A 25,823-nucleotide genomic window follows, 5' to 3' on the forward strand; every position below is an offset into this window, starting at 1 on the left:
TGCGGATGCAGAACCCATGGATATGGAGGGCTGACTTTACTGCTAAAAATTGTTGAAGACCCCAAAAAGCTTTTGTTTACATGGGCTATATCTATTGATATTTACCATATTAGGAACTAAAATTGAAAAATATAGACATTTATTAATTCACTAAAAATAGCAAAAAAAATCCACCACGTTAACCTAAATAATATTTTAATGAAAAATACATATTTCCAATACAAAAAATTAGCAAGAAGAGTGGCATTGTTTTATATTTTTGCAAATCTCTTTAATGTCTAGCTTAATAGAAGCTGGCTTCTCATTAGGTGTATTTTGTTGCAGTGTGTTGGGTTGGTTGAAGTATATGAACAAAATCCAGCCTTACACAGACACTGATGGAAAGGGGAGTATATTAACTGCTTCTTCAGCTATGAAATGTAAATATTCCTCTTTGATATTACACCAAAATTCAACAAGTCATAGTTTCTTAAAGGTTATTTGCAGCGTAGCGTCTGAGACCATATCAATTATCCTTTCCTCCTCTGTTATATTGCCTGTTGATCTGTTTCACACTTTGGATGGATCTCTTACTCATGCATGATTTTGTAACATCAGGCTTTAGTCAGCTGGAGAATTACTGGTTCACTAGATTATGCAGATCTTGCACATGTGGACACATTTCATTATACAGTGTCAAAAGCCACATTCATTAATATCACCATTGATCTTATCAGGAAAGTCCTTAAGTATTAGGAAGTTGTCAAGGGCAAGGTGAGAAATACAGATTTTCAAAATTTCCAATTTTTGCTTGAAAACTCAAATTTCATCATTGGCAGCAAATATGGCCAGTTGAAATGACAGGCTCACTTCATTAATTTTTTTAAATTAATTAATTAATTTTTGGCTGCGTTGGGTCTTTGTTGCTGCACGCCGGCTTTCTCTAGTTGGTGGCGAGCGGGGGCTACTCCTCGTTGCGGTGCACGGGCTACTCATTGCGGTGGCTTCTCTTGTTGCGGAACACGGGCTCTAGAACGCGTGGGCTTAGTTGCTCCGTGGCATGTGGGATCCTCCTGGACCAGGGTTCGAACCCGTGTCTCCTGCATTGGCAGGTGGATTCTTAACTACTGCGCCACCAGGGAAGTCCCTCGCTTCATTTATTTTTGAGAAAATGTTTGCCGGATTATAAAGTCTGACTAACCATGTTTTGTCTGTCAGTCACTTTCTCAAGTAAAAATGGTGTTCCATGAAAAAAGTGGCTAGTTTATTAGTCCACGACTCAAATAATCACACAAGTACTTTTCTTTGAGACAACCATTTTACTTTGAAGTGCTTCTGTATACTTCCCATTTTGTCACACAGAATACTAAAAAGAAAGACGGCTTACTTCACATATGAGTTTTAATAAAGTTAATATTTTCTTACTGCTTCATCAGGGGCATTCTCACGTGAAACTAGCTCTCTTTTCTCTTTTTACTGGACTGCATGGTGTGAAGAATACAGTGATTACCAGTGCAGTTTGGTGCTCTTGGCTTGATTTGTGCTAAGGTACCTGTAGCATTACTCACCATTCTTTTGAACCATCTGTGCAAACGTCAACACAGTGAAAAAAGCAAATGATAGTATTATGAAAATAGTATTGATCTTGCAGATCTTTTGTTGAACCATTGCGCTAGAGCAGTTAGAAGATTTGAATGGTTAAAAATTCAAAGAACGGAATAAGAGTTTTATGGGTTTTATTGTTTTTAAATTTTATTTATTAATTTATTTTTGGATGCGTTGGGTCTTCATTGCTGCGCATGGGATTCTCTCTAGTTGTGGCGAGTGGGGGCTACTCTTCATTGTGGTGCGCTGGCTTCTCATTGCGGTGGCTTCTCTTGTTGCGGAGTGCCGGCTCTAGGCGTGGGCTTCAGTAGTGGTGGCATGTGGGCTCCGTAGTTGTGGCTCTTGGGCTCTAGAGCGTAGGCTCAGTAGTTGTGGCTCACAGGCTTAGTTGTTCCATGGCATGTGGGATCTTCCTGGACCAGGGCTCGAACCTGTGTCCCCTGCATTGGCGGGCGGATTCTCAACCACTGCGCCACCAGAGAAGTCCCATTTTATGGGTTTTAGCTTCAAGGCTAATTTCTTCTCCACTCTGGAGCTTTGCCTGAGTGAGGCAATGCAGAGGAGAAAATTTCTCTCCTCTCTGGGCTTGCTTTCAGCTGAGGGTTTAATTCCTGGAGCTTGAGTTTTTTGAGTTTAGGAAGCACAGGGAGATTCTCTATTTTCGGTGATTAGTAATGTTTACCTTAGATCAGTTGGTTGTGGTTTTTGTTGTTGTTAGAGAAAAATATATAATAAGTGCTATGTTTGAGATGACTGAGATCACCATAGGACTGCCTGTTTGGGACATTTTTGAGGCAAGGCTTCTCTAAAAAGAACCTATTTTGGGCAACATCTGAAAATTATTTCAGTCAGTTGACCTCATTGACAAGCTTCTGATTTTTGTATTAGCTTGTTTGCTTCTTTCTTCTCTCTTTTTTTTTTAATACTTAGAAGGTAATCTTTCTGCTTCTTGAATTGCTATCAGGCTGTCAGATCTTGAAAATAGCATCATCCCATTGCTGGGGTGAATATAGCCTACACTTGAGACAGCAATGAACCGATCCTGTAATAGAAGAATCCCAATTTTCCAGTTTCTTTTTTTCCTTTTTTTTTTTTTTTTAACTTCTTGGGTGGTTGGGGCACATTATTGAGACAATTATTACATTTACTCAAGAGTTTGTCTTTTCTATTAAAAAAAAATTCCATCTAAGTGCCTCACGGTGAAGAGGAGGAGATTGTGTAACTGGAGTCTCCTCTTAACTGGTCTTTATTGTTGAAGAAGACTAGTTCCTTTGTGTTTCAGCTTGGCACACAGAAACAGTTTTAATTTAACAGTCCAGCTCCTTTAATAGATCAATTCTCCATTGTGTTTTGAACTTGGTGCATTCCCAGGGTACTCTCTGAGCTATGGGCTTCTTTGGAGAAATTGGGGCGGGGGAATCAGGGAGGCTTAGTCATTTGGGGTATGATTTATAGTTTTATCCCAAGCCTCTTACTCATTACTGTTAGACAGGGAAGGTAATTAACGTATGCAAATGTCTGCTGTGTGTCTGATACTCTACTAGGTGTTCTGTCCATCCTCATCCAATCCTCATGGCGTCTCTCTGATACATCCTGAGCTTGTGCGCTTTTTCCACCTTTATTATTACTACTATAGATCAAGTCATCATTTATCTCTTGCTCGGACTTCCATACCCCCAAACTGGTCTCCCCACTTCAACTTTGCACAGCCTTCTCCTTCTCCACACATCAGTTGGACTCAGACTTTAAAAATGTAAATCAAATTGTGTCACCTCCCCACTTAAAGCCCTTCCATGACTCCCCATTGAGCACAGAGTGAAATCTTTGTGCTCTGACTGACAACGCCCCACGCCATCTGGCTTCTGTCTGTATCTGAGAACTCATCTACCGCACTCCCCAAACACGTCCACTGTGCTCAGACCCGCTGGGCTTCTTTCTGTCCCAGGCTGGTTGTTCCTCAGGGCCTTTGCACCAGCTGTTCTTCCTGCTTGGAACACTCTCTTTAGATCTTTACTCTGGGCCTGGCTTCTTTTTGTGACTTGTGTCTTACCTAAAATGACACCTGCTCAGTGTAGCTTCTCTGACCGGCCAAGCTACAGCAACTTCCCTCTATTTGTGTCGTGCATTTTATTTGCGTTAATTTACCTGGTGTAGGTGTAGAATGAGGTTCTGCTGCTGTCGGATGGTCTGGGTTTCAGTCTTGGTTGGCCCTGCCACTCAATGGCTGTGTGACTTTGGGCAAGTTACGTAACCTTTTAGTCTTCTCCTCTAGAAAATGGATATAATAATCTTATGTCCCCCCATTATGAGAATTAAATAAGTCAAGACATAATAGTTTCTGACACATTGTATATGCCCAAGAACCGTTAGCTATTATTATTTTAATGTGATTAGTGTTATTAAAATGATTTTATATTTATTTATTTGGCTATTTTTCTCTTCCACTTAGAATATACACTTTATGAAGGAAGGAACCTTATCTGTTACATTTGCAAATGTACCCCTAGAGCTTAGGACAGTGCATGGCACAAGTAGGCACTCACCAAAAATTTGTGGTTATTAAAATCTGAAACATCATTATCCCTATTTTAGAAATTGTATAATCAGGGTTCTGACAGGTAAAGTTACTTACCCAAGGTTAATCCTGATTCCAAAGACCACGTTCTGTCCATTACACCAAAGAACATTAGTGTATATTTCTTTCCTCCAAATTCTGTCGTGTTTGATACATGATTTTCAGGTTGCCTTTTTATACATCCTGATATGACTCATGAAATGAAAACAACCGTTTCTGTGAATATGAGGGGTCAAGGCCAAGAGTTAAACCCAGAGGAAAGTTCAGAAGGTGAGATATACACAAACCCACCAAATTCAAGGGGTGGAAAAAAGTTACCCGACTCGTGCCTTGGGGATGTGCAAGACAGTGACCTTGGGATTGGACTGCCTGAGGAGATTCATGTGCTTTGACTTCTTCAGGGAAAGAATCTCTGAAATCATAAACCCCTACTTTGGGCTCTTGTACTTCTTTTGTCATCTTATCCTAGTGGGGCGGAGGCAGAAGTTGAGAAATGGAAATGTTGGCTTCTGCAGCTTCTAGGAAATTGTGGGCTGGACTCTGCCTTTGCCCCTGACAGAACATGATGATGGTCCTTGGGGGCTTCACTGACTCATTCTTTTAAACAGCCTTTTTCTATTTATTTTTATTTTTGGTAAGCCATGAAAACAGTGTGAGAGTGCATGACACGCAGGAAAAAATACAGACTTTGGCCACGGTCAGATCAAGGTTCAGGTTTCGCTGGGCCGCTTCTGGGCTGCATATTGGCACGTTACCTTCTCTAAACCTCAGTTTCCTTGTTTATATAAAGGGGATTTGCATGACAGCTCAAAGAGAGACCTTGCCTCAAGTGTCTTTCTTCAGTATGCATCATCGACCCTTTTGAGAATTTAATAAAAGCTATGGATTTTCTCCTCAGAAATATGCCCATACACCCCGAATTTGGCATTTAATTTCGTAGGGTTCATGGAGCCTTTGAAACCCAGGTTAAGCATGTCTGCAGCAGACCAGGGTCCTTATGGTTATGGGAAGAGCGTGTGTGTGCGCACGCGCTTGCTTTTTTTCCTTAGGAGCCAGACCAGTTTGCTTCCTGCGGTCTCTTATTAATGTTTGTTGAATGAGGGAATTTAACTAATTTCTGAATTGCTTAATCACCTTGAGCTTGATATTTGGTTTCCTTTGCCCTAGGGCCGGTGATAGTGCCAACTTCATAACTTCGTCTGGGCATGCCAGTAGCCACTGCACTGTGGCAATAAATATCTGAGCTTGTGGTTTTTGCCTTAGGTAAACTGTAGAGGTGGAGTCAGCCAACGCTTAGAAAATATCTTTGATTTATACTAATGCGTAAATATCATGAGCCAACCCTTGAGGGGTGGGACCTGAAAGTATTTGGACACTAGATTGGGCCTGACCATCACAGTGTGTGAAATTTTGCTCATACGTAGAATGTGGAATATAAAATCATAGGGCTAGAAAGTCTTAGAGACCATTTAATCTAATTCCTCCAGATCGATTAAGTGATTTGTCCAAGGTCAGCCAACTGGTGTGGTGGCAGAGGTCAGGGCATGAAACTCTCCACCTAAATTCGTCCTCTACCCCCATCGAGAGGGTATTCTTCACCTCCTCTGAAACCACTGCCCTCCACTGTCTTCCATGTGGTTTAACAACCTTTGAGACTACATGCAGCCATGTAATGCTGAGTAACATCGCTGTCTGAAATTGCCTTATTTATGAATGTCTGTTCCCTCTCTCTTTCTCCTCTGCCCCAAACATCAACCCCACATGGACAGGAATCTTGTCTATCTTATTCAATTCAGTGTCCTTAGAGCCTTATATGAATAGTAGATGTGTAATCAATTTTGGTTGGTTGAATGAATAAGGAGTTTTCCTGGCAGTTCTTTTAATAATATCAGAAGAGTTGGGATTTCACCTCATTTTCATCAGTAATTTAGCAAACGTCGATTGAACCTACTGTATGTCAGACACTAACAGGCCCAGAAATGAATGAGATATGGTGCCTAGCTTCAAGAAGTTATAGTCTAAATACAGAAATAACAAAGTCAAGAGCAGCCAGCCGAATTTGGCCCGCAGTATTTTTTTTTTTCTGAATGTAATTTGAATGCATGCTCCATTATTTCCTGTGTCTTTTACTCACCTGCCTGGCTTCTGATGGTATTTGAGTTCACGTTTTAGGTTCTATAGATCAGTAGTTTCTAAGTATGGTAGATCATCACTTTATCCCAGAAACAACACACACACACAGGTACCCAGACCCTATCCCTTTGGGCTGGGGCCTTGGAAGCTGTACAGAAAAATAGTAACTCTGTAGGCAGTTGAAATGAGCAGCCAGTCTAGCTAGATACCTCTGCTTTACAGGTAAATGTGAGTACTTGTCTTAGAACCGGGACCTGATGTTCTACATTAATCACATTTCCTCTTCCTCAAAGATTTGTATGTTGTTTTCAGTACATGCTTCTGTTCTAGGGGCCTCTGGAACAGTCAGATCGTGTGTTTGCTGTCTGAACACTTACACTCTGAAAAGTCCTTGAAGTCATGTAGACAAATGAATGTAGACATCAAACACATAATCCCCGAACTGGTAATAGCCCCATTTGACTCTCCTTGTGTCTTTTCACGTATGGGGGTTATCTCTTTGACTAGATGCCAGCATATAAATTGAGCGGCGTTGGTTACATGGAGATGTTCAAGGGTAAATCCTTTTTTTGTGGAACAAGGGAGTTGCATTTGTGGTTTTCCAGGATTCCTCTTCCTTGACTTGGCAGTCCTATCTCAGCAGACCTGAAAATAGGTGAGCTGTCAAGGTGTTGGCAGTGATAGGCTCCTCTGGGTGGGACTCAGGGCATCCTACCAGCCAAAAGGAGAGGAAGCTTAAATGATTTCACATTTGGGCTTTACTTATTATAATTCCTGGAAGTGGTAAATTGGGTGTGACAGATCTAACAGGTAATTGCCAAGGGGGTTTCATTACCAGCCATGGAGTAGATAAATGATTTTCCTTATGTTAAAAAGCAAAATCAAACTAAAGAAAGAAAAATTAGACTATATTTGGAGTTAGAATTCAGAAATTGTAGACATGTTCACGCATATCAAAACTGTTTCAAAACTGTTAACTTAGTTCGCTTCTCTCTGTCAGGGTGGGGTGGCGCAGAGAAGTGAAGAGAGGTCGTGATTGATGAGAAACTGTAAAAGAGGGTAGGATTGGTAAGCAAAGTTTCTTCTTCTAGGATTGGTACATATTAAGTAGCCTTTGGACAACACTCAGCTCTAAACACCTGTGTTAGAGCTAAGATTTTTGATATTATCATCGTCTGTGTTTTACTTATGTGTATACATGACCAGTCTCAATAGATTTCATTCATTGGTAACTTGATTGGCTTAATGAAAATATTTTTAAAAGGCATAGTAAAGCACAGCAGTACGACTTGAGGATCACATGACTGCAATGTTTCATTCATTCAATAAATATTTGTTGAGTGCCCACCTTGTCCTGGGTATACAGTGATAAACAAGGCAGGATGGCAGCATATAAGGAAAGGGATTTTTGCCTCATTGGTTTAACTTGTAACCTAGCCTTGCACAAAATAGACACAAAATAATTACAGATGGTCCTCAACTTACAGTGGTTCAACGTACGTCTTTTTGACTTGACGATGGTGTGAAAGCCATACACATTCAGTAGAAACTACACTTCGAAGTTTGAACTTGGATCTTTTCCCAGGTTAGCCACGATCCTCTCTTGGCTACGATCCTCTCTTGTGATGCTGGGCAGCTTGCAGTCAGCCACGCAATCACGAGGGTAAATAACCGATACACTGACAACCATCCTGTACCCAGACAGCCATTCTGTTTTTCACTTTCAGTACAATATTCAATAAATGACATGGGAAATTCAGCACTATTATAAAACAGGCTTTGTGTTAGATGATTTTGCTCAACTGTAGGCTAATGTGTTTTCCGACACATTTAAGATGGGCTAAGCTCTGACGTTTGGTAGGTTAGGTGTATTAAATGCGTTTTTGACGTGATGTTTTCAACTTAACAATGGCTTTATCGGGATATACTCCCATCATAAGTTGAGGAAGATCTGTCCTGAATGAAGGAAGAAAGGAAGATAGACTTGATCTCTGCTTTCATGGAGCTTACAGTCTAGTGGGAGAGGCAGACAAAAAGTAAGCACAAATAAATAAACAGAATATATGATAGATAGTGCCTGGAGTGAGGATGCTGTTTTCGATAGGCTGGCCAGGAGTGGGCTGGTTTGGGAAGAGACCGATGAGAGAGAGACAGTCTCGCAAAGCCGGGGAGGAGAAGTGTTTAAGGAACAGAAGGAAGACCTGATGACTGGTGAATAGTGAACGAGGGGAGGCTTGCGATGGCGTGGAAACATAGGCAGGGGCTGTATCGCGATAAGGGGTTTGGATTTTTTTCTGTGTGTACTGGGAGCCCATGAAGAAGGTAGAAGATTTTAAGCAAGGGAATGATCTGATCTGATCTATTTCTTTAAAAGAGGTTGCTCTGAGTGCTGTGGAGAATAGACCATAGGCGGGGAACCAGAGGAAGACCAGGAGGAGGCCCTTGGAGCGTGGTCGGTGAGAGGTGGTGGTGGTGCCTTGCCCCAGGGGCGTAACAGTGGAAATGGAGAGAAGTGGGTGGATTTGGAATGTATTTTTGCAATAGAGAAAATTGGTCAGCGGTCTCAGAGAGTTGCATGAGAAAGTTGGCACACACAAAGACACACATTCCTTTTCATGATGAACATTCTTTAAAAAGCATTTGTTGGATTATGGGATTATTATTGCCATTAAATGAGAAAACGACTGTTTCTGAAGTATGGAGAGCCCTGGGAGAGGAGAAAGCGAGCCGTGTGTGTTGCTCAGGGTGGTACACAGCTATGGTTCTGCGGGTCCAGGCATTTTTGACAGCGTGGATTCAAGGAAGAAGGGCAACACACACTGTGTATCTTTTGGCAGATCAGAGCATAATGAAAATAAAATCAGAAAATTCAACTCTGGTTCTTGAAGGAAATAGGATTCAGAAGAGATTATCTCAAATCTAGTTTATGAGATAATGTGCTCTCTTATAAACACAGACATCGGTTATGCATTTGGAATGTCTGATTTATTCCTCTGGATTCTTTTTGACTGCTGTGAATTCAGTGATCCACTTGGATAGTCTCTGTTACTGTGAAGTTTTAATAGGTAACAGTCAGAAACGGAGGGGGAGAACATAAAAGCAAACTGAAATGCTAATAGCTGGTACTCTGAAACCATTAACTTGAAGCCGGTTCTTCCTGACCTAATGTTGGAACGTAAGGTGGCAGAGAGGCTGAGTGTAACTGGTGCACTGGTTCTTTAGAAACATCATCCTCATAAGAGTCACGCACCTTCAGTTTCCAGGGCAGCAGCCTTTGCTTTACAACTTGCATGTCTTTGTGGAAAAGCTTGAAATTCACACCGTCACCTTATGGATCAAAGGGTAAAGGTGAAAACAGCCCTAATGTTGTTGGAAGAGGCAAAGCAAGACAAGGGGTTCCTCTTAATGGAAGATGCAACCAGTATTTGCTAGCTAATTTTGATTTTGGTGGTCATAAAAATCACCCCAGAAGCAATCCCAGATAGAGGTCACATTTTACAGATAAGGAAACTAACGGTTTGCCTGACATTAAACATTAAGTATACATGTACCTCTTGGCCCAAGGAAAATAGAGCAAGTAGAATTTTAAAAACAAAATTAACTTTCTTTTGTGTTAGATTTCATGCAAACCTCATCGTTCATTTCAGGCTGACTCATATAGTTTCAGCAGATTAAATTTGAGACCTAATGTTGAACAGAAAGGGGAATGACATTGATAAAAATGGATGAGATTAATGCTATGTTGGCAGGTGACATTTTTTTCCTAAGCTTTTGAGTTTTTCTTCTTCCCCCTCTTTTAGTTCATCTGCAAGTCTGGCATGTTAACTAATCATATAAACATCTTTCATCTTAAGTCTAAGTCTGTATAGTGTGTCCCTAGCAGACTAGGTGAGTCAAGTGAAATTATAGTTCAGTCAAGCCAAAAAATAAAATATCAGAGAGAAGACAGTTGAGTCTGGACTCCATAGTTGAGTGATGAAGGTTCAGACCAGTCAAGGACACTGAATTATTCATTGTTGCTGGTTTATGACAGAGCAAATCCAGATATGTGTTACGCTGATTCCGTGTGATTGGGTAATTCTAGGGCTGGCCCCTCTGCTTCCTGTCCCACTTGAGTCTCCTTGCTTCCCTTAACCATAAATTGTGGGTATTCGGAAATGCCATGCTTTTGTTGAGAGTTAGCAGGATTGGCGTGAAGATCAACAAGAAGCAAAGTGGGTCACGTTTCCTTCCCTCAAGTGATGTTCTGTCAACATTTATAGAATATGTGCCCCGAATTGGAGTCAACTGTACAGATTCCTGAGTTTAGGAAATTATAGTCTGATGGGTCTTCTCCAAATTTAAACCTTAACTAAAGTTTGTAAATTCTTTGTGTTTCATCTTTGCTCTTTCTTTACTCTCGACCTCCTTTTACCTCTTGGGCTACGTGCTGTTCTGCTTTTGATACAAAATTGACCTTATTCTCGTTCACCCTCTGTCTCCATTTCCCTGTCTTCCTGGAAAATACTTGGTACTGGATACTTCTTCAGTCTCACGGGGCCAGTTCCCCCACGGGGAGTAGGGAGAGCTCAGGCATGTGTCTCTTACTTGTTCAGACACTGTGCTCTCTCAGTCAGTGTGCAAATACATTGTGTTTTCCTATTCAAGCCTATTGAGTAAGTAATAAGAACTAGGTGCTGGAATAAATTAACCACAAGCCAGATTTCATTTTGGAAATGAAATATTTTGGTTTAAGACTGTAGTGCATTTGTAAAGCTGTAATATATTGCAGTGATGAAAGCATCTGAAAATCTGTTAGAGCTGTGCACTTTTAAAATTGTTCATTACTATTTGTTTTTTGTATGTGTGTATGTGTGTGTATGCTTATTTACATACATACAAATATATGACTACGTCTGTGCTCATTTGCATACTACATAAATCAAGATATTCTCTGAGCCAGGACTTTGTGTGCCAGCTTTAAGCCTGAATTGAATTTTACGGATGAGAGAGATAGCCCGAAAATGGAACCATTGGCATAACCTTGTGTGTAATCCTACTCGCAGGCAGAGCTGTAATGATCTGTAAAGTAAGCTCAAGATCTACAAAATGTTCAGAGAACATAGGCAGAAGCCTTCCCCCTACTCTGCCCCATGAGCTAGGTTGTTCTCCAAAAGCAACAAGTACTACTTGTCTTTTCAGAGAGCTGTGATGAAGCCCTAAGACTCTTTGTGGTTTAGACTTCATGTGAGTATGATTCCTCTGTACCCTCAGCCTAGAAAAACTTTACAGGCTCTTGGAATTTGATGAAAGTTTCCTAACTTTGAAGCTCGAGAAGGCTCTCATTTCTGATTAAGCAATTGTTAACATTTTTTTTTTCTGGCCTAATTCCATGATGCGAAAAATCATATGTGGTTGCTCTATTTGGAGAACAGTATGTGGCCTCAGATGCTTAAGATCATATCTAGTTTAGAAATCATGTCAACTGAAAATGTGTGTTTTTGGTCTTTTTTTCCCTAGCCTTTCTGAACTTTTTGCTTTCTTCAGATTCTCCATGTTCTTGTTTTATTTTATTTTATTTTTTGCTTTCTGACCTTCGCACGTACTTTTCATAGTATCTGGAACACTTTAAAAAAATTGTGGTAAAATACACATAACATAAAATTAACCATCTTAACCATTTTTAGGTGGACAGTTCAGTGGCATTAAGTACATTAACATTGTTGTGCAACCATCACCACCATCCATCTCCAGAACTTTTTCATCATCCCACACAGAAACTCTGTACCCGTTAAATACTAACTCTCAATTCCCCCCTCTTCCCAGCCCCTGGAAATGACCATTCTATTTTCTGTCTCTATGAGTTGAGACTCTTCCAGGTACCTCATATAAGCAGTTGTCCTTTTGAAATGGCTTATTTCACTTAGCATAATGTTCCTCAAGGGTCATTCATGTTATAGTAGTATCAGAATTTCCTGACTCTTTAAGGACGAATAATATTCTACTGTATGAATATATCACATTTTGTTTATCCATTCATCTATTGATGGATACTTGGGTTGCCTCCGTCTTTTGGCTGTTGTGAATAATGCTGCTATGAAAATTAGTGTCCAAATATCTCTTTGAAACCCACTACTCAGTTCTTTTGGGTGTATACCCAGAAATGGAATTGCTGGATAATATGGTTATTGAATTTTTAATCTTTTGAGGAACGGCCAGACTGTTTTCCATCCCGACCTGCACCATTTTACATTCCCACCAACAGCGTTTCTCTACACTCATGCCAACACTTGTTATTTATTTATTTCTATTGGTAATAGCCCTTATCACTGGGATGCTTTTGACCACCTTTCCCTCTGCTTGGATAACACCTACTGGTGTTTCGGTTCTCAGCTCAGATGTTACTTCTGGCAAGCCTTCCCCCAGAGCTCTGTATCCTATCTTTTAAGTTAGGTGCTGTCGTCTTTGCATTCTGTATCATAGGACTTCCTGCATTTGATTATAGTTTGCTTGTTTAATTTTCTGATACTTCTACCATGTGTTGGGTTCCATCATGGCAGGAATATCTGTCTTGATAGATCTGACATGGTCACTATTATCTCCTTGGGACCTGGTTCTCAGTAGAGGCAGTGGTTGGAATGTGCATCTTTAAGTTTAAATAAATATTCCCAGTGTACTGTATTATGCAGCCCGGGTTTAGCAGATAAACATGTGAATTCAAATCCTGGCTTTGACGTTTACTAGCTTTGAGATCTTGAACCAGGTATTTTGTCTAAGTCTTGGTTTTCACTTCTTTAAAATGGGGGAAATGATGTCTGCTTCATCCTTGTAAGACTTTTGTAGTGATTGAAAGTTAGCATGCCTGTTACAGTCAATAACCGTGAATGAAGTGAGTGAGAAGAAGCAGGGGAACAGAACTCCACCATTTTCAGTCTGGCTGGCGCTGACATTAAGATGAAAAACAGGAGAAACAGACTTCAGGAAGTTAGGAAAGGAAAGCGTTGACTTTGATTTTGAGCTTATGGAATCTCGGGTGCTGGTGGGGACTTTCACGTTGTAATATCCTGGAGACAATTTGATGTAGGTTTGGGTTAGAGATGAGATGTTGAGCGTTACCTGTAATGAACTCATTTTAAGAAGATGGGATTGCCTAAAGGAAGAATGTTTTGTTGAGGGGGAAGAAGGAGAAGGATAGGGGATGTCTGCTACTCAGAGCAGAGGAAGAAAGACCTGAAACAGAGATTGAGAAGGAGGGAGGCTAGGCTAGAGGAATAAAAGGGAGGAGATTTTATAGAAACCAAGGGAAAAGAGGATTTTGAGAAAGGAATGCATGTACCTAACCGTGCCCAATGCTTCCCAAATGACTGAGAGGATGAGGCTGCATTTTAGCCAGAGGAGTTGGTCACTGATCTTGGGAAGAATCGTTTTAGTGGAATGACAGTGGTAGAAGCTAGGTCATAATGGGCATTAAGGCAAAATGAGATAGTGAGAACTTGGGTCATTTATCTTAAATGGTTCTTCAGGAAGTTTGGTAGGGCAAAAAAGAACGCATTGGGATGGTAGCTGGGGTGGGAAGTGGGAAAAGCCAAGGAATTAGCTAATAATTAATTAGCTAATTAATTAACAATTTCTTAGGGTGGCAGGATTGTTTTTTTTTTTAAGTCTTCACAAAGGATGAAGAGAAGAGACCTGTGGAGAGGAAGAGGTAGCTTGAGGATATAAAATAGAACTGTGAAGACAGGCACATGACCCCAGGGAAACAGGAAGGAATGGAACCATGAGACAGGCAAAATTGTTGGCCTTTTTAGTCTATTTTTAAACTTTTATTAACATGTAAAATTAAATAAAATGTATCAAACACTTATATAGTGTTTATTTTCTACAAGGAATTGCACACACATCTGTTTCTTTACAAATAATAACCCATTTAATTTAATCTTCATAACAACCTTGTGAGGTAGGTACAATTACTATATCTGTTTTATAGATGGGGAAACTGAGGCACAGAGAGGTTAAGCAACTTAAGGTCACACAGCTAGGAATTGGCAGGGTCAAGATTTGAACCAATAAGGTTTAGAGCTTGTGCTTTTAACAATTATTTTAGGCTGTGTCTCCTGCTTTTTTTGTCTTGTATTTGGAGAGTGCTTAAAGAAGTATCTTTATGTCTGAAGTTAAAATCTGAATAACTAAGTGGGAAGACTGGTCCTCTGCTTATTGTATGTCAAATTGGAGTTTTATATATATTTTACAGCACAGTGAAATTAACACATGGGTTGGTTAGGTTAGGTTGCAAGCTTTAGTGTATTTGCAAAAGAAGAATAACTTTCTTAGAATTATTATTTACTTTTTATCAAGACAAGCCAGCAGTGGTAATTTCTCCTTAGTGATATAATCGGAAAAGGAAACTTGTGAACATAAAATGCACATATTGAAATAAGATTAAATGCATACTGATGAAGTTACACCGTTTTGCTCAATACCTCAATCAAGAAATTTTGATAATAAAGAGTATGTATTGACTCTCCGGAATCCTGGGAATGGATAAATGAAAGCAAAAAGAAATATCTACTTTGTATTATAGACCCATAAAATAGTTATTAAATAACTTATTCTTTTAGGTATTTTTTCCTTTACCTTTTCATCACTGCTAGGCAAAACTAATAGTTTCTATAGCTGTGTCAGCAGCTAAGGGATTTCTATTGTTGTTGTTGTTAAAGTAATATATCATGTCTTGTATAATTCAGTTGTGGCTGCACAAGGGGAGGTGTTTAATGTTTGTTTATGCAGCACTTGCTGTGGAAACCACAGAGATCCAGAGAGGGACAGTGGAGAGCTAAGGATAATTAAATGGACAGTCACTGAGGTCACTTACTGATGTCTTTACTGCAGCACCATGTATATTCTGCTTTCCCATGGCAGGTTGTTCGATCATGGTTTAATAGTTAAAGCTTTGTAAAATTACAAAGAAGTCAGAAATCCTCCTGGCCTCAAGTGTTATTATTTACAGTTGGACTGCTAGCAGGAAAGTGCTTAGTTTGATCAGACCGATGCTAAGCTGGGCAAGACACGTGGTGAAATCTCAGAGCTCTGTCCTCTGACCTGGGAGTAGACTACTAAGGGTATCAAATTTCCAGGTGGAAAGTTCCCTGAAGATTGAAACATGATTGAGAGAATTTGACTTTTTCAACTAAACAGGTGTGGCCAAGAGGAGAGTTTTTCTCCTCTTGGAAATGTAAGGGGTCCATTATTAGGTCCTTGGAGCTAGAATGAAGGTACAATGTCAGTGAAAGAGTTTTAATTAATCTGTTATCTCTCTTATGGTTTGGAATGGTATTGCCCTTGCTCTTGTATTCACTTAAAAAATTATGGGCAGTACTTTGACTGTGGAGAAGAATCTTGGATAAGTGATTATCTCTGTTTTCAGCAGAATATGTGGAGATGGCTCAAGGAAATTTTAGTTTATAAGGCAGCTACTCCAAATGAAGTCCAAAGACGTTAGAATTCTTGTAAGTCATTAACCCTGAGTGAAGAACCCAACCTTTTGTTAAAGGTACTTATTGCTTTGATATTAATATTATATTCTTCACATGTGTAAACTGCCCTTCCCCCAAAGTTCCAGTCCATTCCCCAATCAATTCCCGACCTTTATTTCCTTTTAGATCCTGTTTAGCTGCTTTTTTATCATAGAAATTTTTCTTTTCAGGAAACTTTCTTCCCTTTTGAAACTTGGTCTACATTCTTAAAATTGATGATTGTAGGTGGGAACTTAAGATCAAGTTGGTGAGGTAAATAGGTCTTGATATTCAAATTATTATCTGAAGAGCTAAAGTATATATTTTTATACCTGTGGTTTTACTTATTTAAAAAAAATTTTGCCTCAAAGAGTAATTTATGAGATCAAGGAATGCTAACTTGGTGGAATACTTGGGAAAGTATGAGGTGTAGGGAAAGGTGCTGTCTTAGGGAGGACATTTAAAAAGTGCTGAAAAATGTAGTTTTATAGCTTGATGCAAGAGAGGTGAACTCCTCTCTTGCATCTATTTGTTAGAAAGGTGCTCATAATGCAAGAATGAAGGAGAAATGAATTCTAACTAATCAACTTGCATAAGACCCAGATTCATTGTCTTTACATGGACACAAGCATAGGTTCTTAGATTTAGAACAGCAAAACACACACACACACACACACACACACAAAAGACAAAAGACATGAGCAAGCATTTCACAAAAGAGCTACTGCAAATGGCAACGTATGAGAAGTTACTCAACCTGAATAACAATCAAAGAAATATAAATTAGGATGATCTTGTTTTTTCATTTATCAACTTGCTAAAGATTTAAAAGTTTGATAATAACTGGTATTTGAGTATATGAAGAAATAGTTATTGTCTATTGAGGGGATGAAATGGATACCGTTTTCCTGGAGGGCAGTTTCACAATCTGAATCAAGAGGCTTTAAAAGAGCATACCTTTTGACTTAGTGAGTCTCTTGCAAAGAATTTTTATCATAAAGAAATCATCTGTGCCTTCTTGTTAAATGGTGCAGTTAAGCTCACAGTTTATGTACGCCTTCTGCTCCAAACAATGTCAATGACAGATAACACATTGAAAGAATAAAGGGTAATAAAAGAGTCATAGCTGGGCTTACAGGGAGGATACTGTTGACCAGAGAGAGAACAAAACGTAAAGGGATAAGCTGGATTGAAACTGTGGTCCTGCAGGGCTTCTGGTGTGGAAACAAAACGTGAATTTAGGTCCTATGGGTCATAGGGACTAAGCTTTACCACTTGAGATGGGACCAGAACTACGCTTACTGTGTGAAGCCAGGGGTGGAGGTGGAGTTGTACTCCTCGTAAAAGGAGACTGAAAAAAGACCACGGTGTCAGGAACATAGCTTATATGGAGCTAGGGGTTTTGAGGGACAGAAGATAGGTAAACCTTCAAGAGCAGAAATTGAATCAGACTGATTGATTGTGGAGTGATGGGGGGAGAGAATGTAGTGCTCCAGATCCCCATTTGTGAGGCTTGGTCCTGGACTGGTGGTATAGGGTCCTAGCGGAGGAAACTGCTGAACCACTGTGGAGGGAAAGGGGAGCACATGTGGAGGTGGGGGGGAAGCAAAGACAAAAAAACTGTCCACTCAGACTTAACCTTCAAAACAAAATACTGAAATAATTAAGGAAAACAAGTGCAAAGAGAATCAACAATGTGAATAAAAATTCATTCCAGATGAGATTAATTTTATAGAAAAGTCAGTCAAAGACTGAAATAATTGTGTTTAAGAAATTCAAAGGGATAAGAAAAGGCATCACATTGATAAAAATGAGATTTAAAAATGCCCCCAAATGCAGAAATGGAACAACGACGGCTTTACATGGAAAACAGCCAGGTACAAATTTTGGAAATGAAAAGTATAGTCATAGAAATAATAAACTCAGTAGATGGGATGAACTTTAGCCCTGATACAACTGGAAAGAGAATTGATGAATTGGGGGAGACTACTGAGGAATTCACCCACAATGTAGCATAAAGAGACAAAAGACTGAAAAAAAAGAGAGAGCAGTTGGGAGACTTGGAAGATAGATTGAGAGATTCCACCAAATGTCTAATAGTAGTTCCAGAAAAGTAGAATGAAGATTATGATGGAGAAACAAAATCTGAAGAAGCAAGAGTTGAGAATTTTCCTTATTTAAAGAAAGACATGAGTCTGATACTCTGAGCAATACCATCACGTTGAAACTGGAATGTGAGGGATATAAAGAAAAAAAAAATCCCTAAGAGATTCACACTCCAAAAATGCAGTTTATATACAAAAAGAAGGTGCTTGTTAGTAACAGTAGATGCTAGAAGACAGGGGAATAAAGTGTTCCAAGTGCTAAGGGAAGATTATAGTTAATTTCAATTTTTAAAATCCAAGTAGCCTTTGATTCAAGCATGAGGAAAAAAGTACAGATATTTTCGGCCATAAAAAAGACTAAGATGGGCTTCCCTGGTGGCGCAGTGGTTGAGGGTCCGCCTGCCGATGCAGGGGACGTGGGTTCGTGCCCCGGTCCGGGAAGATCCCACGTGCCGCGGAGCGGCTGGGCCCGTGAGCCATGGCCGCTGAGCCTGCGCGTCCGGAGCCTGTGCTCCGCAACGGGAGGGGCCACAGCAGTGAGAGGCCCGCGTACCGCAAAAAAAAAAAAAAAAAAAAAAGACTAGGAGAGTTACACTCTGACTCTCACTAGGAAAACTGTTATATGTTGCAATTTAACAAGAAGAAAAGTGAACGTAGAGGGAAGGTTTTTAATACAAGAAAAAAGGGTGAGCATAGAAATTGATAAAACGTATTGGCAAATTCACTTAATTATTGGTTTAAAATACTACTTTTCTGTTTTAAAGTAAGTACAAAATCAGAACTGTAGATAACAATTATTAATGAGAATGTGAGAAAGGAGGAAGTAAACCATGTGATCTGATATCAGAGACTCTAAAAGAAGACACATTACTGGTATCACTAAGAATAATATGAAAATATGATACCTTTGAGAACTAAGTTTCGTGAAATAGATATTTAGAAAAATATACATTACTTAAATTGCCTCAAGTAGTAGAAAGTCTGACTAAAGCAATGAAGGAAACTGAACGATAATCCAAAGTTTACGCCCCAGATGACAACAGGTCCAATTTTGCATATGCCATATTATCCTCACTTTCCCCCTTCTCTTTTGTAAAAACGTTTTCTTGATAAGTGTTCACACGTGTATATACTTTTTAAACCACCACCGGAATCAAAATGCTGCACATATTCATTACACCCTATAGTTTCTTTGTGCCTCTTGGTAATCCTTCCCTCTTCCTTTCATCCCTGGCCCCAGGCAACCACTGATCTGCTTTCTGTCACTGTTGATTAATTTGCATTTTCTAGAGTTTTGCGTGAATGGAATCATGAAGTATGCACTCTTTGATTTGGCATGGCTTCCTTCACTCAGCCTAGGGTTTTGAGATTTATCCATGTTATATGTATCAATAGTTTATTCCTTTTTATCACTGAGTAGTGAATTTTTGTGTTGATATAGCACAATTTCTTTTTCTGTTTTTCAGTATACTACAATTTTTTTATCTCTTCACTTGTTACTGGACATTTGGGTTAATCCCAGTGGGTTGGCAGTTACAAGTAAAGCTGCTGTGAACATTTTTGTACACGTTTTTGTATGGACATGTGCTGTCACGTTGCAGGTATATACCTTAGCTTTTTAAGAAATTGGCAGATTGTCTTCCAAAGTGGTTGGAACATTTTATTTTCATGAGAGCAGTGTATTAGAGTTCTAGCTTTGAGAGTTTTGAAAGTAGAAGTTGGTGAATTTGATGTTTAGTTTATTTTTCTTTTGTGGATTGTGCTTTTGGTTTCATATCTAAGAAAACTTTGCCTTTGATTACCCTAAAGACTCAAAGAATTTGTCATATGTTTTTCTACTAGTGTTATAGTTTAGGTTTTATATTTATATTTTGGGTTGGGTTTTATATTTATATATTTATTCATTTAGAGTTAATTTTTATATATAGTACAAGTTGTGGATTAAAGTTCTTTTGTTTTTTAAATATGGATCTCTAATTCTTCAAGTACTATTTGTTGAAAAGATTTTCTTTTTCCATTGAATTAACTTTGAATCTTTGTCAAAAAGCAATTGACCATAAATAGGATGGACTATTTTTGGATTCTCTTGGTTACATTTATTCCTATTTTCCAGATACTTCATTGTTAGTGTAAAGAAGCACTATAGATTTCTGTGCGTTGATTTTTTATCCTGCAACTCTACAGAATTTGTTTATTAGTTCTAACAGTTTCTGGTGGAGTGTTGAGGATCTTCTGTACATAAGATCATATCATCTGCAGAGACAGCTTTACTTCTTCCTTTTCGATTTGGATGTCTGTTATTTCTTTCTCTTGCCTAATTGCTTTGGCTATGGCTTCTAGTATCATGCTGTGAATAGGCGTGGCGAGAGTGGGTACCCTTGTCATGATCTTAGAAGAAAAGCTCTGAACCTTTAGTATGATGTAGCTGTGGGGTTGTCCTATATGGCTTTTATTCTGTTGAGGTACATTCCTTCTATACCCAATTTTTTGAAGAGCTTTTATAATGCAGGGATGTTGTATTTTGTCAAATGCTTTTTCAGCATCTATTGAAATCATCATATAATTTTTATCTTTTATTCTATTAATGTGGTGTATTACATTTATTGATTTGCATATGCTGAACCATCCTTGCATCTGAGGGGTAAATCCTATTAGGTCATGGTGTATGATCTTTTTAATGTGCTGTTTGCTAATAATGAGTTTGGGAGTATTCCTTTTTCTTTAATTTTTGCAAGAGTTGAAGAGCATTAATTCTTCTTTAAATGTTTGATTCACCAGTGAAATCATATTTGTTGGGAGGTTTTTGTTTACTCATTCAGTCTCCTTACTTGTTGTTATTGGTCTGTTCAGATTTTCTATTTCTTCATGGTTCAATCTTGGTAGATGAATGTTTCTAGGAATTTATCCACTTCTGTGTTATTCAGTTTGTTGGCATATAATTAATCTTAGTAGTTCTACGATCCTTTGTATTTCTGTGTTATTATTTGTAATTTCTCTTTTTTCATTTATAATTTTATTTACATCTTCTCTCTTTTTTCCTTAGTAAGCTAAAAGTTTGTCAATTTAGCATATATTTTAAAAAAACCATGTGGTTTTATTGATTCTTTTTGTTTCTTTTTCTTTTCTTGTCTCTCATTTATTTCTGCTCTGATCTTGGTTATTTCCTTCTTTCTGCTAACTTGAGCTTAGTTCATTCTTTTTCTAGTTCCTTTAGGGGTAAAGTTAAGTTGTTTATTGGAGAGCTTTTTGTTTTCTTAATGTATGCATTTATCACTATAAACTTCCTTCTCATAAGTGCTTCTCCTGCATCTCATAAGTTTTGGTATGTTGAGTTTCCATTTTTGTTTGTTTCAAGATAGTTTTAAAATTCTCTTTTTATAGCTTCTTTGATCTATTGGTTGTTCAGGAGTCTGTTTTTTAATTTGCACATGTTGGTGTATTTTCCAACTTTCCTTCTGTTCCTGCTTTCCAGTTTCATACCATTGTAGTTAGAAAAGATACTTGGTATGATTTCAGTCCTCTTAAATTAGCTAAGACTTGTTTTATGGCCTACCATACATCTGTCCTGGAGAATGTTCTTTGTGCACTTGAGAAGAATGTATTCTGGATGGAATGCTCTGTATATGTATGTTAAGGATTAAAGTATACTTAAAGTATAGTTCATGTCCAACGTTTTCTTACTGATTTTCAGTCTGGATAACCTGTTGTTGAAAGTGCAGTACTGAAGTCCCCACTATTATTGAATTGTTGTCTGTTTTTCTCTTCAGATCTGTTAGTACAGTTGACCCTTGAACCACATGGATTTGAACTGCACAGGTCTACTTTTATGCAGATTTTTTTCAGTAAATATACAATCAGCCCTCCATATCCATGGGTTCTGCATTCACAGATTCAACCAAGCATGGATTGTGTACTAAATTTGTAATTTGTGGTTGGTTGAATCTCTGGATGTGGAACCCATGAGTACAGAGAGCCAACTGTGGGACTGGGCATACTTGGATTTCGGTTTCTGAGATGAGTACTAGAACCAATCTCCCATGGATACTGAGGGACGACTGTATTTGTTTAATATATTTAGGTGTTCCAATGTTGGGTATATATATATTTATGATTGTTATATCAGCTTGATGAATTTACCCATCTATCATGGTATAATGACCTTCTTTATCTTTTATTGCTGCTTTTGAGTTAAAGTCTATTTCATCTAAGTATAGCTACCCTATACCCTAAGTATAGCTCTCTTTTTGTGTTCTTAAATCTTAAGTGAGTCTTTTGTAGGCAGCAAAGAGTTGTGTATTGTATTTTTTTTTAATTCATTTGGCTACTCTGTGTCTTCTGTTTGGAGAATTTGATCCATTTACATTTATTTATTTATTTTTTAAAATTTATTTATTTATTTATGGCCGTGTTGGGTCTTCGTTGCTGTGCGCGGGCTTTCTCTAGTTGCGGCAAGCGGGGGCTACTCTTTGTTGCGGTGCGTGGGCTTCTCACTGTGGTGGCTTCTCTTGTTGTGGAGCGCGGGCTCTAGGTGCGCGGGCTTCAGTAGCTGTGGCTCAAAGGCTCTAGAGTGCAGGCTCAGTAGTTGTAGCGCATGGGCTTAGTTGCTCCGCAGCATGTGGGATCTTCCCGGACCAGGGCTTGAACCTGTGTCTCCTGCATTGGCAGGTGGATTCTTAACCACTGCGCCACCAGGGAAGCCCCTCCATTTACATTGAGAATGATTATTAATAGGAAGGGACTTACCAATGCCATCTTTTAAATTGTTTTCTGGCTATTTTGTAGTGCCCTTGTTCTTTTCTTCCTCTCTTGCTGTCTTCCTTTGTGAATTGATGATTTTCTCTAGTGGTACGCTTTGATTCCTTTCTCTTCATGCTTGTGTATCAACTGTAGGGTTTGGCTTTATGGTTAATATGAGGTTTACATAAAACATCTTATAGATGTAACAATCTATCTTATGCTGATAGTTGCATATAAAGACTACCCTTTTATTCCTCCCTTTTATTTTTCTGATGTCAAAATTTGCCTCTCTTTGTATTGTGTATGCATTAGTAAATTATTGTAGGTATAGTTTAAAAAATATGTTTACTAAACTATTTCAGTCTTTATATTAGAGATAAGTGGTTAGCACATCACCATGTTACAGTATCAGAGTTTTGATTTTTACTATGTATGTTATCAGTGTATTGTATATTTCCGTATATTTTTGTGTTATTAATTTAGTGTCCTTTCATTTCAGCTTACAGAATTCCTTTCAGCATTTCTTGTAAGGCAGACCTCATAAAGATGAATTCCCTCAGCATTTGTTTGTTTGGGAAAGTCTTTATTTTTTCTTCATTTTCAAAGGACAACTTTGCCAAATAAATTCTTGGTTGGTAGTTTTTTTCTTTCAGCACCTTGAATATATCATCCCACTGTCTCCTGGTCTGTAAAGTTTCTGTTGAAAATCCAACAGCGTTATGGGGGTTCCCTTGTAGGTAATAGGCTTCTCTTGTTGCTTTTGAGATTCTCTTTTTTGTCTTTGAGTTTTGACAGTTTTATTGCATTGTATTTTGGGTTAGATCTTTTGGGGTTGAATTTGTTTGGGGACCTATGAGTGTCATGAATTTGGATGGCCAGATCCTTCCCTATATTTGGGAAGTTCTCAGCTATTATTTCTTTAAATACGCTTTCTGCCCCCTTCTCCCTCTCTTTCCCTTCTTGGACTCCAGAGGTTCACAGACTGCTTCTCTTGATGGTATCTTATAGTTCACGTAGGCCTTCTTCACTCTTTTTCATTTTTTTCTTTGCTTTCCTCTGACCCGATAATTTCAAAAGTCCTGTTTTCTCTTCACAGATTCTTTCTTCTGTTTAATCCATTCTGCTGTTGATACTCTCTGTTGCACTTTTTATTTCATTCATAATTTCATACATTCAGCTGTATTTTTCAGCTCCATAATTTGTTTGGTTTCTTATCATTCCTGTCTCTTTGTTTAACTTCTCATTTTGTTTGTGAATTTTCTTCCTAAATTCTTTGAATTGTCTTTCTGTATGTTCTTGTAGCTTATTGAGCTTCCTTAAATCAACTGTTTTGAATTCTTTATTGGGCAAATCATAGACCTCCATGTCTTTGGAGTCAGTTACTGGAAAATTATTGCTATCCTTTTTTTTTTTTTTTTTTTTGCAGTACGCGGGCCTCTCACTGTTGTGGCCTCTCCCGTTGCGGAGCACAGGCTCCGGACGCGCAGGCTCAGCGGCCATGGCTCACGGGCCCAGCCGCTCCGCAGCATGTGGGATCTTCCCGGACTGGGGCACGAACCCGTGTCCCCTGCATCGGCAGGCGGACTCTCAACCACTGCACCACCAGGGAAGCCCTATTGCTATCCTTTGATGGTGTCCTGTTTCCTTGATTTTTCATATTCCTTGAAGTCTTACATTTTCTGTCTTTGCATTTGAAGTAGCACTCACTTCCTCTAGTCTTAACTGAGTGACTTCCAGAGGGAAATTCCTACTGTTTGCCATGATAGGTATTCTGAGGCTCTCTCAAACCTTCTTGGATACCCCTGTCCCACATTTCTTGCTCCCTCTTGTGGGAGAATTCTTAAGCTTGTATACCTTCTCTTAGTCCTGCAAAGCACCAGGCTGAGTACTGACAGCCTCCCTTTTGCTTTTCCAAAGGCAGTGCTGAATGCTCAGATTTGTGGTCTCTCTCTGTTCCACAGATTCAGAATGGCTTTCTGAGCATGCTCACTAGAGAGCATGAAAAAGCTTGCTCTCACCACCATCAGGAGTGTGCATACCTGCCACAGAATGGGAGTGTTTGTGAGTGAAGCTTATGGAGAACTGGCAGTGCCCATGGTGCAGTTGGGGGATCAGCAGATGGGACAACCCTAGTGTCTTGTGAGTGGGCCCCTTGATGGAGTCCATGATGTGGTTAATAGGATATATGTCCCTTTAATACATTCATTCCAATCCCTGGCTGCTGTTCTCTCAGCCTCTCACGCTCCCCCTCCTCCCCCCGACCCCAGTCATGCAGCTCATGATTAAGTGAGAGAGAAATGTGCCTCTTTGGTAGCATCTCACACAGCTGGAGGAGCTGGCTACCCACTCACACGGTTTCACTTTTTACTGTGGGAGAAATCTCAGGCCAAGACGGATTCTCTTAGCACTGAGCTGTGCTCCCTTGTGGGAGGGGTGATGTTGGTACGTCAAACCATTCCTCTTACTCTCTCCAGTGTGTCCACTCTTGGATATTTGTGCTCAAACACTGTGCTGGAACTTCTCCACTGAACTCCTCGACTTCCACAAAGGCTTTCTTTTCTGTGGGTGATTGTCTAAGTCGGTGTTCTCCAGGGCCTCCTGGACCTTGGCTGAGAGGAGCTGGGGCCCATTCCTGGGCCATTTAAGGGGCCACAGCTGGGATTGAGGTCTGTATGCCTATTTCCTGACTCACAGGTTGACAAGACTTCTCCTGGGTCCCTGGAGTGTGGTGCTGGATCACACAGCTCCCACAGAAGGCACTTTTGTCTGTGGTTGGATGCCAAATTGTTTTTGTTGAGGGGGGGGCATACAATCAAGTGACGTCTTACTCGGCCATGTTCCTGACATCATTCTCCCCCAGGCAACATGTTTTTTTTAATGATTTGAATCCTTTTAAATATAGTGATATCAAGATATGGTCTATCTTGGCAAATGTTCTACGTGTATTTGAAACAAATGTGTATTTTGCTGTTTGGTTAACTGTTATATAAATGTCAATTAGGTCAAGTTAGTTTATGGTGTTGTTCTGTATTCTTACTAAGTGTTCCGAGTACTTGTTCTAGCATATTGAGAGAGGGGTGATATTGACTGTAATTGTGGAATCATCTACTGTTGGCCCTTGAACAACATGGGTTTGAACTGTGTGGGTCCACTTATAACGTGGATAGTTTTCAACAGCAAATACTATAGTACTACATG

At 39.3% G+C, this 25,823-nt stretch overlaps 1 protein-coding gene across 7 annotated transcripts in view; it reads left to right on the forward strand.

Annotated features, from left to right (window-relative positions):
* FTO (FTO alpha-ketoglutarate dependent dioxygenase) overlaps positions 1 to 25,823 on the forward strand; it is a 373,774-nt gene that overhangs the window by 63,532 nt on the left and 284,419 nt on the right. Inside the window, exon 1 of one of the 7 annotated variants that reach the window (XM_027092185.1) lies at positions 6,656 to 6,737. The exons of the other annotated variants lie outside the window; for them this stretch is intronic. Within the exon in view, the coding sequence (XP_026947986.1) occupies positions 6,702 to 6,737 (36 nt within the window). The 5' untranslated portion in view covers positions 6,656 to 6,701. Of the gene's footprint in view, positions 1 to 6,655; positions 6,738 to 25,823 lie in introns of those variants that run through there. 7 annotated transcript variants of the gene reach the window in all.

This window comes from Aethalodelphis obliquidens, unplaced genomic scaffold (assembly GCF_003676395.1).
Source record: "Aethalodelphis obliquidens isolate GAN/ISIS:26980383/991018 unplaced genomic scaffold, ASM367639v1 scaffold75, whole genome shotgun sequence".
Lineage (NCBI taxonomy): Eukaryota > Metazoa > Chordata > Mammalia > Artiodactyla > Delphinidae > Aethalodelphis > Aethalodelphis obliquidens.